Source organism: Clarias gariepinus, chromosome 11, assembly GCF_024256425.1.
Source record: "Clarias gariepinus isolate MV-2021 ecotype Netherlands chromosome 11, CGAR_prim_01v2, whole genome shotgun sequence".
NCBI lineage: Eukaryota > Metazoa > Chordata > Actinopteri > Siluriformes > Clariidae > Clarias > Clarias gariepinus.
The window spans coordinates 26,379,008-26,397,950 of NC_071110.1; the positions used below are offsets into that span (position 1 = coordinate 26,379,008).

An 18,943-nucleotide genomic window follows, 5' to 3' on the forward strand; every position below is an offset into this window, starting at 1 on the left:
CATCTGTCGAGTCGACAAGGAATCACGCTGTGCGCATTGTTCACCCTCTCACCTTTGTTAAGTTAGTCTAACTCATTTCAGTGGCTCCACATCTCAAGAGCTCATTCCATTCCTTCTTTGGGTTTTAGATTATAGTCATTATATTGTTTATATTGCACATTTTGTTTCACATTATATGGTGAAACATATGATTTAAATTCAGCATGGCCAGCCTTGCATGAAACCTGAAATTATGACCCCCCTCAGGTCATATCCATTCTCTAACACCTGCTGTACAGTTCCATTGTGCCTCAAGTTTAAAAGAATATGTATTTGACAAAAGGCTTTTATGTTTTATTATTAGACTTGCTGGAAGGATTGAATACATTTGTAAGGATTGAAAATTTCCCTTACACTCAGCATTACTATTATTGATGTTTAGTGCTAGACGTGCAGCAGCCGTGACCTAATTTTGGAACATCCCTGTAAAATAACTCAGCAAAATCTTTAAAGTAAGGCCAGTGAAGGCTTGATTACATCATTATTAATAAAGGATTCAATGCTCACTAAGGGTTGTTCCCACTATATCAATGAAGCTGAGTCATAGATTTTTTGCTATTAATGAGTCAGAAGTATTTAATCTACTCATTCATAAAGTTCACTCTGGTTTGTGGGTATGTTTGTGACCATGACTGTAGATACTTGATTGAACCTGGTCGCTGTATCCCTCAGAGACCACATATTGGGTGGTCAGAGCAACGGCTCAGAAAGCTGTCTGCTGTCTGGAGATTGGTACATGCAGATTTGAGCCTGTGCCAGGCCATGCTGAGAGCATTCTTTCCTCACTCTCTCTAATGATGCCTTGAGGAAGCAAAGGGATGGATACCCCACAGAGAACATTACTCTCCATGTGAAAACAGAACACACTGAAACAGCCCCAACGGTCCCATGGACAGTCTGTGGTCTGTGTCATTAAGGGGAACTTTTGGTGATTGTGATGGTTTAATGAGCTGGCTTAAAGATTTAATCTGCTAAATGTTAGGGAATTTACCTGAGGATCTCCATCAACCTTTCAGAGGTGCATCTTACAAAACATCACGTGTTGTTTTGTGGAAAACATGGTAGTGCAGCGGATAGAGTTTCTGCCTGATTGTTAGGTTCTGAGGCAGAAACTCTTCCTGACTCTTCCCAAACCCATACTCTAAATAAGCAAATACAATGCAGTATATTTCAATACAATGCAGTATATAATATCCCAGGCAGTGAAAACTTACTTACTCACTCATCGTCTATGCCGCTTTATCCTGTATACAGCACCACATGGGCCTGAAGCCTATCCTAGGAGATTTAGGGCACGAGGTGGGGTACACACTGAATGGGGTGCCAATCCATCACTGGGCACACACACACATACTCACACACTCATTCACACACTAGAGGCAATTTGGGAACACCAAGTAGCCTAATCTGCATGACTTTGGACTGTGGGAGAAAACCAGAGTACCAGGAGGAAACCCACCTAGCATGGGTAGAAAATGCAAACTCCATGCCCACAGACCTGAGGCGGTGATGGTAGTAGGTGCAAACAAGGTGCAAACAAGCCCCTTAACGCCTTTTTGTTTGTCTGCCCCCAACCTCCCCCCAGATTTCCAATATTTCTTTAATCAGAAATAAGGATTTTTTTTTTTAGTCCAAACAGTACCACATTGCATAAATAGTACTAAGGCATGTGATGTTGTTGTTTTTTTAGTTTTTGGATATTGTGTGTACCCATGACACTTATAGGTTAATGAAGGTCTTGTAATAGCAGTAGTAATTTCCCTAACATTCAGAAGCATTATGTTACTTAACACATGATTGAGTGCATAAAAAGTACCAACATATTTCAGATGCTTTAACACAAAGTCATCACGGTTGTCACAATGCCTAGGAATACCCCAAGTAAACTCAGGTTGTGCAGTGCGATTTAAGGGCGCGGGTTTGCAATAGCAGGACTCTCCATTAGGATGCTGATTGGTAGATACGATCATCTGCAGCCAAAGGTTAAGCTTTCATTTTTTACTTTCAATCTGCAATTTAAAATGGTCTTATACATGGCTACGCTAATTTCCTGTGACAAGCTAGCTTGATAATTAACCAGAAACAATGAATGCACAGGTGTAATAACATCAACACTGGAAATTTCTTAATTTTTCCCCCTGAACATGCTAATGGAATTCAATCCTGATTACATCTTTTGGACAGTCGTATGTGTCACGTAAAGTGTACATGCCTATTGTTCTTGATTTACTTTCATTTCTGGCTGTTGCTCTTTAGCCAGAGTTTACAGGAATTGTGGACAAAGAACGAATAAAGGAGGGTTCAACAGGTGATCCATTGGATTTCCTTTGATTCATGAGCTGATTGTGACAGAGGGCTGATTGATCATGCAGTTTACTTTCATACTTTGTTGTTCTTATAAAACAATTACAAATTTTGTTATGAAGCTTGAAACTGAAACATTGGCAGGACACATCCATTTACACCACAGGTGAACGGGAAAGGTCTGTTTGCAATAAAACGCTGAGGCTTTTGTGTAATGTAATCGAGATATGGACTAATAAAGTATGATAACAAATAGATATGTCCATTTTATACTGTCCAACCTGCAGTATTTTATTATTTATTGCCAATTTATTATAGTTCGTGTTGGAAGGTAGGATTATGGGTTAATACTTATACCATAAAACAAGGCTAATAATTATTACTGCTTAATGTTCAAGATCAGTGTTGCAGTATAACCAGTTCTTACAGTGCACATAAACACATGGCGTAAAGAGGAGATGGTTCTGGCCAGCCCGTATTGTTTAGAAACAAATAGCTGGAGCTTAAGATTTCTTTTCAGATTTATGTTTCAGCAGCAAACCTCATCCACATGCCCACAGCTTAATCACATTTCTGCATGTTTTGTTTTTACTTTTGCCATTATTCACAAGTTGAATATACTGTATTGTATGATATCATACTTTTCTATTCATTGTTACATATGGACCATTTATAACACTTTTCTGCTAAATACTTTTTATTTATTTCCATTAACTGGCCAGAAACAAATCTTTTACATAAACTATGAACAACCACAGGGACTTTTACACTGAGACACATACGGAACCACAGCTTACTGTAGAAACAAGGCTGGAGTAATTGTTAATACACAAAAGCACTTAGCTTTAAGATATCCCATGTAGTACATTTTTAAACCCGTATTCAATACCTATATCTTATATTAATATGAAAAACACATTTAAAGCGCGCAGGCATCTCTCCATCCTTCATCCGATCATAGTGTAAACAATTTTTTGTCACCCAAGCCAGCAAGGATTAAGCATCATTGCTGTATCTTATTATTTATATGTGTCAATTCATTTTGTTATTTTTCCTCCCAAAACCACTTCTTTCTCAATGCAATAAAAAAAATCAGAGTGTACTGTCATAGGCTCATGAGACTCTTTTTCTTCTTCTTTTTTTGGCTGCTCCCTTTAGGGGTCACCAGAGCAGAGTCTATCTAACAGACTCGTGAGACCCCACTGACCTTAAATGAGGACATCACATTCTCACCCAAATAAATTGTGTGTACATCTTGTACCTGGAGAAACCCAATATTATTTTTAGTAACAATCAGCTGTGGCTTATTGTTTAGCTCTGTTTGATTGGAGTTTCTTTGTTGTCCAGTTGCCAGCCATTGTTTGTGATTTTGGCCTGAATGTATGTATGGATGGATGGGTTATATCATTATCTGACTGTGACTGGTTTATTAATCATCATGGGTATCCCCCAGGTTCTACAGTGAAGTATTCAATAATGTTTCTACATGTGTTTCAGAGAGAGAGAGAGAGAGAGAGAGAGAGAGAGAGAGAGAGTCTGCATGGTCTATTTATGATTTTTGAGGCACACCAATATAGAGTTGAAAAAGAATTAAAAAGCATTTCAAAGCTAAAAGAAACACTTAAACGTAATGAAATTTGTAAATAAGATGTGTTCTCTAAGGTCCATTGCAATTCTTTGCCTTTAATACTTTATATTTTTCATTACCAGGAAATCCATAAATTGCCCTGGATTTTAATGGCACATTACATATCATAACAAGAAACACTACCCCTTCATTTACTCTTTCATCAAATAACTGGTTGATTTGAAAGAATATACCCACTACTGAAAAAGGAACCAATAAATCTCTCTTTTGGAAAACAGGAACTTTGCTATTGGCCTGGGAAAAAGGAAAAACAACACTATCTGTTATATCTTTAAGAAGAGTGTGGCTGCCAAGTGGAATGTTGTAATCTCAAACTGTCTGTCTTGACTGTGGTGTGGGTGTGAAATAAAATGTTCTAAGTAGTCTTTGCCCTTACTTGGACTTTTTAAATTATGCACTGTTCAGTACAGTATTCATACATAAGCTGTCAGTGGTTGTAATCATGTGGTAATGAGATTGGGAGTGTATGACATTATTTAACAAAATAGATTAGATCAGCAATTATACACCATAGGTAGCAGTCATCATTGATACATTTATGAATTCAGATTTATGTATCTATTTTGCATGTACACTATTCATATCAGAAGTGTAAAGATAAATGGTAACAGTTTTGGGGAAATACAGATTTAAAATGTATATCATTTTGTAAATGCGGTTCTATTCCAAACAAAGTGAACTTGCATTATTCCATATACTGTAGATGCAGAACATAACTAATGTTTTAGGACTTTTGTGTCTGAATGAAGATAGATAGATAGATAGATAGATAGATAGATAGATAGATAGATAGATAGAAAACTTATTTTAGTGTTTTTTTTCTTCCAATTAGTAAATAGTTTAGCATACCTTAAATAACCTAAATTTACACAAATGTTACCAGTAATGATCTGATATATTCTGCCATTTATTTAAAAAATAATAATTTTAAAAAATCGTTGTGCAATGGAATTTGTGAAACGTACGTATTTTATCATTTCTTCAATTGAAATAAATCAATAAAATTAAATAAAGTATGTGGGTCATTTTACAAAAATGATAGAAAGTGCTGTCACTTAGTTTTGCTAATGCCAAAAATTATTTCAATTAACATAACATGTTACTTATGTTTCAAAAATATAGTATGTGTTTTTTGTTTATACAGGAAAACATTTTTTCTCACTTTAATGTTCAATATTTCATTGTAGCATTTTCTAAAAAGCCCAAATTCAAGGAAATGTCTTGTCACATTGATAATACATGGAAGTAAAACCATTCAATTAATCTGAGTCACAATAACATCAATATCTTATAAAATAAGTTAAACACAAAAAAATCATATAACAATAATTGATAATATAACTTCTTTTCAGTCAGCTTAAACTATGTGATTGTTGTTACTGTTACACAAAAGGTTTATTTTAGAATCATTTGACAATTTGAAACAAATTGTTCTTGCATTAGAGAACAAATCCAAAAAGGTATTTCAGATGTCCTGCTTCTTTTGTTTTGAAATGTCATAACTCATTTATAAGTTTTATGCAAAGCTTTTAAGTCTGTGATTGGTGTTACTCAGTTTATTGTCATAAATTTGAAAAGTTGGATGTAAAAACTGATTACATCTAATAATTAATTATTTTTTAATAAAATTGAAAAACATACAGTATAGTTTTACCCATGAAAGTCATTTGAAAAAGAGTTATGATTTATCTCTTAATTGTTATTGGTGTTACCATCATTGAAAGAAAAGTAACATCAGGAATTAAATGAGTAAAGAAATGCAAAAGGTTTCAAAGTAAGTTATCGTTTTTAAAGAAATTCCAATTGTGAATGAAGAAATACATTTTAGGAGATTTTTATCCCCCAGATTCCACCTTTTCTGTAGAATGACCCCATGGCCTTTTTTTTTTTTTACCCCATGTTTTTTTTGCAGTGCATGTTCATGGCCAGGTGGTGTAGTAACATTTTCAGCAATTACAAACAGAGAAAATCACTAATGTTTTCCCCCCAGCCTAATGTAGAACTAAACTGACGTCCACGAAATCCTGTAATAGTGCAGCTGTACAGCATGGCCATGCAGCCGGACTACAGTATATTTACAAGGTCATGGCGCCCTCTAGTGGTTAATACTTTTCATGCCCACTTTGACACTGGGTGTAGAATTCGTATTTGGATGTCGAGGATTGTTAAAATTTTTGTTCAAATTGTGTCTTTGTGTGGGTTATTTTCTCTTTCACGGAACTGTTATCACGTCGCCGCTTGGTGTTTTATCTGAACACGAACACCTCTGTCGTATTGATAAGCGTCTGCACCAGCGTGAGTGGGTGGGTCCAGTGGCCACTTTTACCCAGCAAGCGTAAGCGCTGATTGGGCGATTTTTACGTCAATCATTAAGCTAACACAAGCTTGAATGCACGTCCGTTAACGTTCAGTAGTCAAGATTTAAGCGCTGAGTAGGTTCGTGTGTAATTAATAAAGCACTCGGTCTCAGTGTAATTGTGATAAAGACAGGAGTATGAAATGGGTTTGACCAACTCCGACCTGTCGAAAATACCAAACGCGGAGGATTTAATGCGAGAAACTGGTTGTAAGTTGTATTTTTGTTGTTGTTGTTTGTTTATGACTGACCTCATTAATGTAACGTTATACTGTTTATCTGCCCAGTCACGTGTAGGCTATTTTTTATTCTATCATGTAGTTTAAAAAGAAATGCATTTTTTAAATATATTTTATTAAAGCTTAATCGTTTATTATTTAAGCTTGTGCTCTAAGAATGAGAAAGTTGGTAAAGGATAGGGGAAAAGCTGGAGCAGCAACTGGAAAATTCTGGAAAAATACTGGAAAATAGCTTATAGATAAGCCAAGAAGGTGGTAAGTCCAGGTTTTTTTTTGTTTTTAGGTACACCTATATTATACGAGGTGGTATCAAAAGGTTTCGAGACTGGTTTTGTATCACGGCAACAGATCCCAGTCCTTCACAGGAAGCACTGACCTTCATAAGTCAGTGTGCCAAAAGACACGTGTACATCAGGAGCTGTGCGACCGGTGCTATTCTCACTACATGTGTTGCCACGTCTGCTATTTCATAATGGACAGCAAGTTGGAACAAAGAGTGAACCTGAAACTGGGCAAATCTGCCACAGAAACGTCTGACATGATTTGGCAAGTTTACGGCGATGCTGCAATGAGTTGTTCAAGGTTTTTCGAGTGGCACACATGCTTCAAGAACATCACTGGAAAAAGACGAGAGACAAGCTCAACCCCTGAAAATGTCAATCATTCTGCAATTTGTACATTGTCGGTGTGTTGGTGCCCCGCTTCTGGCTGAAGATCTCGTCACATGGATGCCCCGTGTGTCTCTCTGGGATGCGTCTGGTGTCTGGGAATGATTCTCTCTACCTAGAAAATGGTTCTGGCCTTGACTGGTGTTGGCAACTGTTTCTCTGGGGACTTGACAGTTCGATAGTTCATGACTGGAACTTCTTACAAGTCTACCTGGGTCTTCAATAACTACCTGGACTCCATATTAACATCAATTAACATCAGCTATTATAGCTGAACTGCCTCCCACCCTACACACTGTATAAATGCAGATCATTTACTGCTTTTTGTTTCACCCAAATGAGGATGGGTTCCCTGTTGAGTCTGGTTCCTCTCAAGGTTTCTTCCTCTTACCATCTCAGGGAGTTTTTCCTTGCCACTGTCGCCCTCGGCTTGCTCACCAGGGACAAACTGACCATTTTGATTCATACAAATTCACATTTCATACAAACCTAAATAATTCTTTTGACTATGTAAAGCTGCTTTGCGGCAATGAAAATTGCTAAAAGCGCTATACAAATAAAATTGAATTGAATTGAATTGAATTGTTATATGGAACAGTCCAGGCAATCCTCACGTGTGATATGAACATGTGCCATGTTGGTGCCGAGTTCATCCCCAAGCTGCCAACCCAGGAGCAGAAGGAACATCATGTCAAGAACTTCGGCACTATGGCTTGGATGATGAGCCATCTTTTATGTCAAGGATGATCTTCTTTTGAGACGAAGCAACAGTCTTCACAGAATAAGAACCCTTCATCTCCACGACCGAAAGGGGCCAGACAGGTTCGCCGTCACTGGAAGAACATGGATGTCTAGGTCATCTCTAGACTGTAGTCTTTTAAAGAGGAGTTTCCACTTTTCATTACATTTACTTCAAGAGAAGGATAAATTGGAGATCCAGTTGATCAAATGTCGGTAACAAAGTCAGTTACAGGAAGTATTAAGTATCAGTTATTAATCATTTTGTGCTAAGTAATAACACAATTTAAGCTGCTTATTATCAGGCCTCGAAGTATAAGTGTACTGAATTATTAGGCAATTTAAGTTAAAAAACATATGAGGGTTTCCTCCTGTCCACCCCACAGGTACACCCTGTCCAGGTGTAAGAGTTCCTTAGTTATAACTGGGTGATACAACTATATTCTGTAAAGAGGATCATTTGAAACATATTTTGGTTAAGATGGCGAAATGACAAAAATGTACAAATATGATGCAGTATTGTACAAAGCTCAAGAGTTCATAAATCAGGATCTAATCCACATATTAAATTGTTCATTTATGTTTCCCTATTTTAATTATTGATTAGAGGTATTGGAAAGTGGGAAATGCATACAAAACTAATACAAACTTTTCTTGCAGGGCTATAAATTGGCACAACTTATCAGAATTTTATGTAATTAAATACTTTAAAATTCAGATATGTATTAAATTTTAAAGTACAGTTTGAGTGGGTTGTGTAATTTTTTAAAAGCAATGAATAAGAAGGGGGGGGGGATCAAGCGTGAATTTGTGGAATATTATCGAATAACATGCACCAAATTTTTACATACTGTACTTTATTTATTTAAAACCCCCAATTCAATTAGAAATACCATTATTTACCTTAGCGCAAAAACATTTAAGTATCTATTTTTATAGTTCTATTACATGTGATCTCTCTCATATATATATATATATATATATATATATATATATATATATATATATATATATATATATATATATATATATATATATATGTATATGTGTGTGTGTGTGTGTACACAGTCACCTAAAGGATTATTAGTATGACGACCATACTAATACGGTGTTTGACCCCCTTTTGCCTTCAGAACTGCCTGAAATGGCACATCCCAAAGATTCTCTATTGGGTTGAGATCTGGTGACTGTGGGGGCCATTTTAGTACAGTGAACTCATTGTCATGAAACCAATTTGAAATGATTCGAGTTTTGTGACATGGTGCATTATCCTGCTGGAAGTAGCCATCAGAGGATGGGTACATGGTGGTCATAAAGGGATGGATATGGTCAGAAACAATGCTCAGGTAGCCTGTGGCATTTAAACAATGGCCAATTGGCACTAAGGGGCCTAAAGTGTGCCAAGAAAACATCCCCCACACCATTACACCACCACCACCAGCCTGCACAGTGGTAACAAGGCATGATGGATCCATGTTCTCATTCTGTTTACGCCAAATTCTGACCCTACTATTTGAATGTCTCAACAGAAATCGAGACTCATCAGACCAGGCAACATTTTTCCAGTCTTTAACTGTCAAATTCTTGTGAGCTCGTGCAAATTGTTGCCTCTTTTTCCTATTTGTAGTGGAGATGAGTGGTACCCGGTGGGGTCTTCTGCTGTTGGAGCCCATCCGCCTCAAGGTTGTGCGTGTTGTGGCTTAACAAATGCTTTGCTGCATACCTATCTATCAGCTTGAAACCGTCAAGCCCATTCTCCTCTGACCTCTAGCATTAACAAGGCATTTTCTCCCACAGGACTGCCGCATACTGGATGTTTTTCCCTTTTCACACTATTCTTTGTAAATCCTAGAAATGGTTGTGCGTGAAAATCCCAGTAACTGAGCAGATTGTGAAATACTCAGACCGGCCCGTTTGGCACCAACAACCATGCCACGCTAAAATTGCTTAAATCACCTTTCTTTCCCATTTTGACATTCAGTTTGGAGATTTTCGTGACCAGGACCACACCCCCAAATGCATTGAAGCAACCGCCATGTGATTGGTTGATTAGATAATTGCATTAATGAGAAATTGAACAGGTGTTCCTAACAATCCTTTAGGTGAGTGTATATACACACACACACAGAGATGGTACTCAAGCGGTATTCTGGTTTTACCGCCACGCCTTAAGGTGGCAGCATTTTGGTTTGTGCGCTTGCTGGCTTTTACCGCTGAGTGGTGCTAACACTAACCCTGTATATAAATTTAAACCCCCAATCAATTAAAAATACCATGCGAAATGCTTTTCTTTAAGCATTGCTGATAAATGAGAAAAATGTCTCTATGCAAGTAAGAACAGTAGGTATAGTAAAATCTACTATAATAAGCCTACTACACCCTTTCAGTTTGTTTTATATACCATATGTATTTTTTATTTATTTATTGTCAGTTTGTGGTATAATTGTCCAATGTAGTGTTCTAATATTTGCTCATTTGTACAGACTAAAATTGAATGAATAAATGAATGAATGACACCCATCTTCAGACGTCAGTATGAAATGTGCCCTGAATGTTTCTTTCAGTCACTCGTGCACACCTTGTTCGTCTGTATGAACGCTACGAATCTCTGGACAAAGAAGGCAAGGGTCATCTTAAGTAAGATATTTCAGGTTAACTTACTGTATTTAGTCTGTAATTAGTAGGCCAAAATCTCATTAACCTACGTTTCTCAAAGTGTACAGGACTTTGAAGCCATAAAGGAGCTGGCCATGAATCCTATATGTGACAGGATAATAGGGGCCTTTTTCTCTTCAGGGTGAGTACTTTGTTATGGCTTAGTAAGCATTCTGACTGCAACCGATACTGTATTTTTCCTATGTTTTGGTTCATTTGTAAATTATGCCACAGCTAGCAAACTGAAGTTTCAAGGTCACTTATATTATATGAAGAATTGTGCATCTAGAATTAAACAAGTCTAACGAAAATTATTGTCTCATTCTGCAAAGATACTGACAGTAATTGTTAAAGAAATTTTCACATCTGTTAATCTGATGCCTGTGGCTTATTTGCTGTTTGTTGGGGTTGGGTTGGGTCTGGTTTTGTTTTAGCTTGCAAATAAACCAAAATATGAAATAGCATTGGCTGAGAGGACATGTTGACCTGTAAACATAAAGCTGTAAAACTTGTTCGTTCAACAGTTAGAAATATGCCAAGTAATTAAATAATTTACTACAATAACATGAGCACTGATAACACAGAGCATCAGATGGATACTGTTTGTTTTAAAACAAAATACACAGCATATCTGGGTCACTTCACTTCCCAGATGCTGGATTCAATCGGGGTTGAATGTTTTCTCGATGCAAGTTGAGCTGCACCTGCCCAAACAAACCACAACAAGGGTAAAGCATAGAGCTGAGCTTACATGGTGGTTATGGAGGCCATGATGTGTGCAACTTTACTTTGGTCAATGTTGTATTTTGAAACTTCAGTCTACTCATTCTGATAGAATTCAGGGCCACAACATAATAGTGCTTAGCTACGAGATGGAAATATGAAATCTTTATGATTGCAAAGGTTTTTGCTCTTACACCTTTTGTACATACATTGTTAAAAAAAGAAGGGGTAGCTAAATCTTTGCATGTGAATAAACAAATTCAACTTTCAGACAGGAAACACTGGACTTCTCGTCATTCGTGAGGATCTTGGCACATTTTCGCCCCGTTGACAAGAACCGATCCAAAGAGCCCAACACGCCTGACCCCATTAACAGCAGAATCAACAAACTGAAATGTATGTTTATGGCATTTCTTGGTAAAAGAAGAGAAGTACTGGATATTCAGTCATGATTTATCTCTCTCTAAATTTTCACTTAAAATGTATGCTTATGTAGTTGCTTTTCAGTTGTATGATCAGGACAAGGACGGCAAGATTTCTAGACAAGAGCTCTTGCAGGTCAGTGCGCATGAATATTCTCTATAACCATTGGGCCTCATTCATCAGACATTTATAAAAGCTTTGTGTAAAGTATTCATATTAATACAATAGATGAGGCTCGCTGTTATTATGTCGTCAATTGTGTTTGTATTTAATTTAAATTATTAACAGTTGTTAAGGTATACACGGTTATCACTTTTGGATAGATATTCATGTTTACTTATGTTATAGTCCAAGTAAATGACAGATAAAATACAAGCTGGAGAGCCAGCAGAAAAACTGGAATGCATAGTAGACTGCACTAATTAAGGGACAGGACTGGACAAATCACAGAAAACTAAAGAAAATTATTTGACATGTACCCAGGTGATCATGTAAACCAAGCACGCATCAAAAGGAGAAACTTCTAATTTGTTGTATTTTAAAATCTGAATGAAATTTTAGAAGCTTTTAAAGTAGGTCCCGCGGTGGCATCATGGTTAGCACTGTCGCCTTGCATCTCCAGGGTACTCCGGTTTCCTCCCACAGTCCAAAGACATGCAGGGTAGGCTAATTGGCATTTCCAGTTGCCCATTGTGTGTAAGTTAAGTGTGTGCATGCTTGTGCCCTGCGATGGACTGATGCCCGCCTCTGGTGTACTCCGCCGAATGCCCCAAGTCCCTTGGGATAGGCTCCATTCCCCCTGTTACCCTAAACAGGGTAAGCCAGTGGTTCTCAAACATTTTCTAAAAGTTTATGTAAAGTTTACTATTTATTGAAATATCAATTTCTAAACCAATAAGATCAAATAACACCAAGTTCAAAACATAAAATACACGTGTAATTGTTATAACAGGCTCACTTCGTCACTTATCTAGAGCTTTCTTTCAAAGAAGTCGAGTGGCTTATTTAGTTGACTACTGCAGTAACGTGACTGGGATGTGTTGTCTCTAAGTGTCTTCCTACTTTGTTCGGTCTCATGCTGTCTGCTGCCAGCGGTTCAAGACACAAAACACACACACGGGTCTCTCCTCTGTCCCCACCATCCCCACCATAAATCCAAGCGCAACATAGGCTTCATCATGTTTTCATTTTGGCTGGCTTTTTGGTTGATTAGGCTGATAGTGCTGAATCACCTGCTTTTTTGTGGTCCATGTAACAAATGTATCCATTGACGTTATTATGCCCAGTACATACAGTACGCTACTAACCCGGTGTGTGTCCGTGGTAAAGTTAGTTTGACATTCGCATCTCCGAATTCAATAGCTGCGTAAATAAACCCGCAAATAAGATACCCACGTATATTCCCTCTTTACATTGTCTTTAAGCTACATCCGCCTTAAATTATACATGTTTAAAAGCATAAACACCACTATTTTCTACGGCGCAACGGATGATTTAGGGATCATCGTAAAATGCAGCATACCAACAAAAAGCGTAAAACGATATTGATCTTCCCTTTTGTTCAGCTCCTGAAGGATCAAAAAACAACTTTGTTGCCACCCTGGAAACCATAAATGCCAGACTAGTACTGCCTGATAAAATATAAATTTTAAACAAAAATACAGAAACATCAGCATACACATAGGAATAAAGGAAATTACATATATAATATCGAATGTTTCCATATATATTGTTCCTCTTCATTTAACATGCAGACGTTAAACCGTTATTGTTGCACTATGGTTCCACTTTTTCTCTCGTTATTTTAATTTATTCGTATTAACAATCCATTTCTTTGCGTGTGATTGTTTAGTTTTGAGTGTCCGATCTTTATTATCAAGTAAAAAAAAAGCATGAATTAAAATATGTACTTTCCTATTATTTTCCGCTAATTCGCTCCCGTTCATTGCGCCCACCTGTCATGTCTGTATTCCCCACTAGTGGGGTGCGCTCCTCACTTTGAGAACCACTGGGGTAAGCGATATAGAGAATGGCTGAGTGAGTGTATTTAAAATATAAAAGTAAATGACAGATGAAAATCATTGGCAGGTTCTTCAGGCCATGCTGGAGAGCCAGGTAACACAAGAACAGCTGGAATGCATTGTAGACCGCACTATTCAAGAGGCTGACCTGGACAACGACGATGCCATATCTTTTGAAGAGTTTCGGAAGGTAAACTATTCCATTATGAACCACAAATATACTAGACGGCACCTTTTAGTAGCTATCATAAATTATGGAGTTGGAGCTTGTGTATTCAATGTGACCACAAAGTCGGTACATTATGTCTGGAATAGGAAAGTAAATTATTTATCAGTAACAGGATTTTCAGAAATGTTCAATATTCCCCTTATTCCACAGTTACAGTTATAGTAGTATTTTTTTCTGTTACTACTTGTAAGTTATATATAAGGAACAATACCATAAAGTTTTTTTCTACTTGGTAAGAAATAAAGTGCACAGCAGCTGTGTGTGTTTGTGTTTGTTTGTGTATGTGTGTGGATTTAATGATTTCTAAGTATATAATATCCTGTTGAAGAGCGCAGGCTGATATCTGATGCTCCTTTTTTTTTTTTTTTTTGTATCAGTCTCTGGAAAAGGTCGACATCGACCACAAGATGAGCATCCGCTTCCTGCGTTAAAACATGACGACAAGCCATCAACAAGCACAGACATACATTTTTTTTCTTCCAATTTTACTGGAATGCATTTTTTTTTATGCCTACTGATAAAACTAGGAGGAGTCTGCGCAAGTTAATGGTGTTTGGTGAAATATGGACATTAATCTGTGTAACATTTTGGCATAAGCAGTATTGATGCGTGACCTGTGATTTCATCTCGTTTGGCCTTATTGTGACTATGCATGATTTTTATATTTTTGTTAAAAAAAATTTTTTTAATTTCACTAAATGTCAGCTGGAGGTAAAACTAATATTTAAGCAGTATTGCAGTCTAAATCCAAATCTTTTAAAAATGCCAATGCAGCACAACACAGCAAAAAGAGTCAGTGCTGGCTAGACAGGAACACCCCTGGCAGGCAAAAAGCCCAAGATTGCCAACCAAGCTTCCAAACTTCCCAGATCCCAATCCCATCAAGGGATGCACTGAACAAACAAGCCTGATTTACAAAGGCCCAACCTCGCCACCAACAGTATCCACAGAGTCTGCTGCCAATACCTTCGTGCCAGACACCACAGCACACACCCAGATGTCTTGTGGAGTGATGCCCCGATGGGCCAGAACTGTCCTGACAGAACCTATACAATAATGAGCTTAATGTTTCGCCATATGTTGTTATGGCTGATCGGTGTATATAGCAATGTAAAAATATAAAAATATATAACACCATTTGCTAAGGATTAAATGTTGCACAGTGTCCAGTATGTTGCTTTTAACGAGGTTATGTTGCTTTTTTTTTCTTTTAAGTATGTTTGGAAATGAATAGAACTTCAGTTTACAGGGTTTGTTGTACTTAATCTGGTGTTGCAGTAAAGTCCTATACAAACCTTTCTTAACTACAGTACTTAACTACTGTCTTAGATTGCCATCATGCATATGCAAGTGTGTGTATATAGATGTTTGAAGTCTCACAATTGTCATTTACCTTGTAAACTTTGATTGTTTTTTTAATAGAGATAAAACTCCTCTCTCTACACATATCAAACAGGGCTTTATCTTGTTAACTGTGCATTTTTGTACACAACCTTCTTTATTTCAGATTTAAGTGTAATGGATTTTTATCTAATGCCTACCTCACTAATACTACTGATTTAAAGGGTGATTTAAACTATCAGCAAAAAGTCTTGATCTACTCTACATTGGTTAAAAACACATTTGTAAAATGCAGCTTTGGAAGTTGTATTAAGAACTAATTAATTGAGAAGTAATTAATTGATAAATAAATAAATACATTAAAGTGTACATCCCTCACATTGGTTTTGTGTTTGGAAATAGGAAAGAAAATCCAGATCTAAGAAAATCCACTCACAGTTCTGAGTGGGTTTTTTTCTGAGTGTGAATCTGGAAAATGACTCATTTACCGTCTGTGTCATCAATGCTCATGTAGTTGTATTCAGAGATTAGTTACCCATCTGCTTTAAAAAATATATATATTTTTGAATGAAAAGACGGCAGATATGCCATTTATAATAAACAGTCTAATATACTGCCAATACATTGCTGCACGAATAGTCCTTGCTGTAATCATCACCTTAAGATAAATAGTGTTATGATGTGTGTGTGTGTGTGTGTAAGGTGCAAGATAAGATGCAATAACTAACTCAAAGTGGCAAGTCAAGAATTGTTAATTATTTAATTATTAATTGACAAATTTTCATGCATTTTAGTTTTACTCTTGTCAGGAGATGATTTTAGATCTTTGATTTTTGATTGACTTTCATTTGCTATTTGCTATAACTGACGTTATAATTTTAGTCAAAGTAATGTAAGTAGTAAAATCATGAATGCATGTTGAAAGCCAATCACCTGTCAGCATTAACATTTGACACATTTATACCTTGTCACATAAAAAAAAGGATTTAAAAAATTATATATATACAGGTCCTTCTCAAAAAATTAGCATATTGTGATAAAGTTCATTATTTTCTGTAATGTACTGATAAACATTAGACTTTCATATATTTTAGATTCATTACACACAACTAAGGTAGTTCAAGCTTTTTATTGTTTTAATATTGATGATTTTGGCATACAGCTAATGAAAACCCAAAATTCATCTAAAAAAATTAGCATATCATGAAAAGGTTCTCTAAACGAGCAATTAACCTAATCATCTAAATCAACTAATTAACTCTAAACACCTGCAAAAGATTCCTGAGGCTTTTAAAAAAACCCAGCCTGGTTCATTATTCAAAACCGCAATCATGGGTAAAACTGCCGACCTGACTGCTATCCAGAAGGCCATCATTGACACCCACAAGCAAGAGGGTAAGACGCAGAAAGAAATTTCTGAACGAATAGGCTGTTCCCAGAGTGCTGTATCAAGGCACCTCAGTGGGAAGTCTGTGGGAAGGAAAAAGTGTGGCAGAAAACGCTGCACAACGAGAAGAGGTGACTGGACCCTGAGGAAGATTGTGGAGAAGGACCGATTCCAGACCTTGGGGGACCTGCGGAAGCAGTGGACTGAGTCTGGAGTAGAAACATCCAGAGCCACCATGTACAGGCGTGTGCAGGAAATGGGCTACAGGTGCCGCATTCCCCAGGTCAAGCCACTTTTGAACCAGAAACAGCGGCAGAAGCGCCTGACCTGGGCTACAGAGAAGCAGCACTGGACTGTTGCTCAGTGGTCCAAAGTACTTTTTTCGGATGAAAGCAAATTTTGCATGTCATTCGGAAATCAAGGTGCCAGAGTCTGGAGAAAGACTGGGGAGAGGGAAATGCCAAAATGCCTGAAGTCCAGTGTCAAGTACCCATAGTCAGTGATGGTCTGGGGTGCCTTGTCAGCTGCTGGTGTTGGTCCACTGTGTTTTATCAAGGGCAGGGTCAATGCAGCTAGCTATCAGGAGATTTTGGAGCACTTTATGCTTCCATCTGCTGAAAAGCTTTATGGAGATGAAGATTTCATTTTTCAGCACGACCTGGCACCTGCTCACAGTGCCAAAACCACTGGTAAATGGTTTACTGACCATGGTATTACTGTACTCAATTGGCCTGCCAACTCTCCTGACCTGAACCCCATAGAGAATCTGTGGGATATTGTGAAGAGAAAGTTGAGAGATGCAAGACCCAACACTATGGATGAGCTTAAGGCCGCTATCGAAGCATCCTGTGCCTCCATAACACCTCAGCAGTGCCACAGGCTGATTGCCTCCCAGTGTACCAGTTCCCACTAATATCCAACAACTTCGCACAGCCATTGAAGAGGAGTGGACCGACATTCCACAGGCAACAATTGACAATCTGATAAACTCTATGCGAAGAAGATGTGTTGCACTGCATGAGGCAAATGGTGGTCACACCAGATACTGACCGTTTCTGAGTCCCCAGACCCCCAATAAAGCAAAAAACTGCACATTCCAGGGTGGCCTTTTATTGTGGGCAGTATAAGGTACACCTGTGCACTACTCATGATGTCAGATCAGCATCTTGATGTGGCACACCTGTGAGGTGGGATGGATTATCTCAGCAAAGCAGAACATTTACACTGATACATTCACACATTTAGACTGATTTGTGAACAATGTTTGAGAGAAATGGTAATATTGTGTATCTGGAATGTATTTTAGATCTTTAAGTCCATCTCATGAAAAATCGGAACAGAAACAAAGGTGTTGCGTTTATATTTTTGTTGAGTGTATAGGGATGCGTAAGTTTGGGCACCCTTGTTAATCTTCATGATTTTCCTGTATAAATCGTTGGTTGTTACGATAAAAAAATTGGAGACATGCACAGTGATATTTGAAAAGTGAAACGAAGTTCATAGGATTTACAGAAAGTGTGAAATAACTGTTTAAACAAAATTAGGCAGGTGCATAAATTTGGGCACTGCTGTCATTTAATTGATTCCAAAACCTTTATAACTAATTATTGGAACTCAAATTGGCTTGGTAAGCTCAATGACCCCTGACCTCCATACACAGGTGAATCCTATAATGAGTAAGTTTCCCTCCTCTTTAAATATTCTCTAAAGAGTAGCAACATGGGGTCTCAAAACAACTCTCAAATGACCTGAAAACAAAGACTGTTTACCATCATGGTTTAGGGGAAGGATACAGAAAGCTGTCTCAGATATTTTAGCTGTCTGTTTCCACAGTTAGGAACATATTGAGAAAATGGAAGACCACAGGCATAGTTCAAGTTAAGGCTCGAAGTGGCAGACCAAGAAAAATCTCGGATAAACAGAAGCGACGACTGGTGAGAACAGTCAGAGTGAACCCACAGACCAGCACCAAAGACCTACAACATCATCTTGCTGCAGATGGAGTCACTGTGCATCGTTCAACTATTCAGCGCACTTTACACAAGGAGATGCTGTATGCCTTTTCTCCGCCCACAGCACAAACAGACCCGCTTGAGGTATGCTAAAGCCCATTTGGACAAGCCAGCTTCATTTTGGAATAAGGTGCTGTGTACTGATGAAACTAAAATTAAG

At 37.6% G+C, this 18,943-nt stretch overlaps 1 protein-coding gene across 2 annotated transcripts; it reads left to right on the forward strand.

Annotated features, from left to right (window-relative positions):
- The first annotated feature begins 6,377 nt into the window (after window positions 1–6,377).
- Window positions 6,378–14,714, forward strand: chp2 (calcineurin-like EF-hand protein 2). Of its 2 annotated transcripts, none has more exons than XM_053506713.1 (8): window positions 6,378–6,557; window positions 10,557–10,629; window positions 10,709–10,789; window positions 11,642–11,766; window positions 11,867–11,928; window positions 13,882–14,004; window positions 14,421–14,511; window positions 14,543–14,714. In XM_053506713.1, exons 1-7 carry the CDS (start codon window positions 6,491–6,493, stop codon window positions 14,472–14,474), a joined length of 585 nt encoding a protein of 194 aa, XP_053362688.1. In that variant the 5' UTR covers window positions 6,378–6,490; the 3' UTR covers window positions 14,475–14,511; window positions 14,543–14,714. The 2 variants fall into 2 exon arrangements, with proteins under 2 accessions (XP_053362688.1, XP_053362687.1); XM_053506712.1 differs by having other exon boundaries at window positions 14,421–14,509; window positions 14,540–14,714.
- Window positions 14,715–18,943: the final 4,229 nt, after the last annotated feature.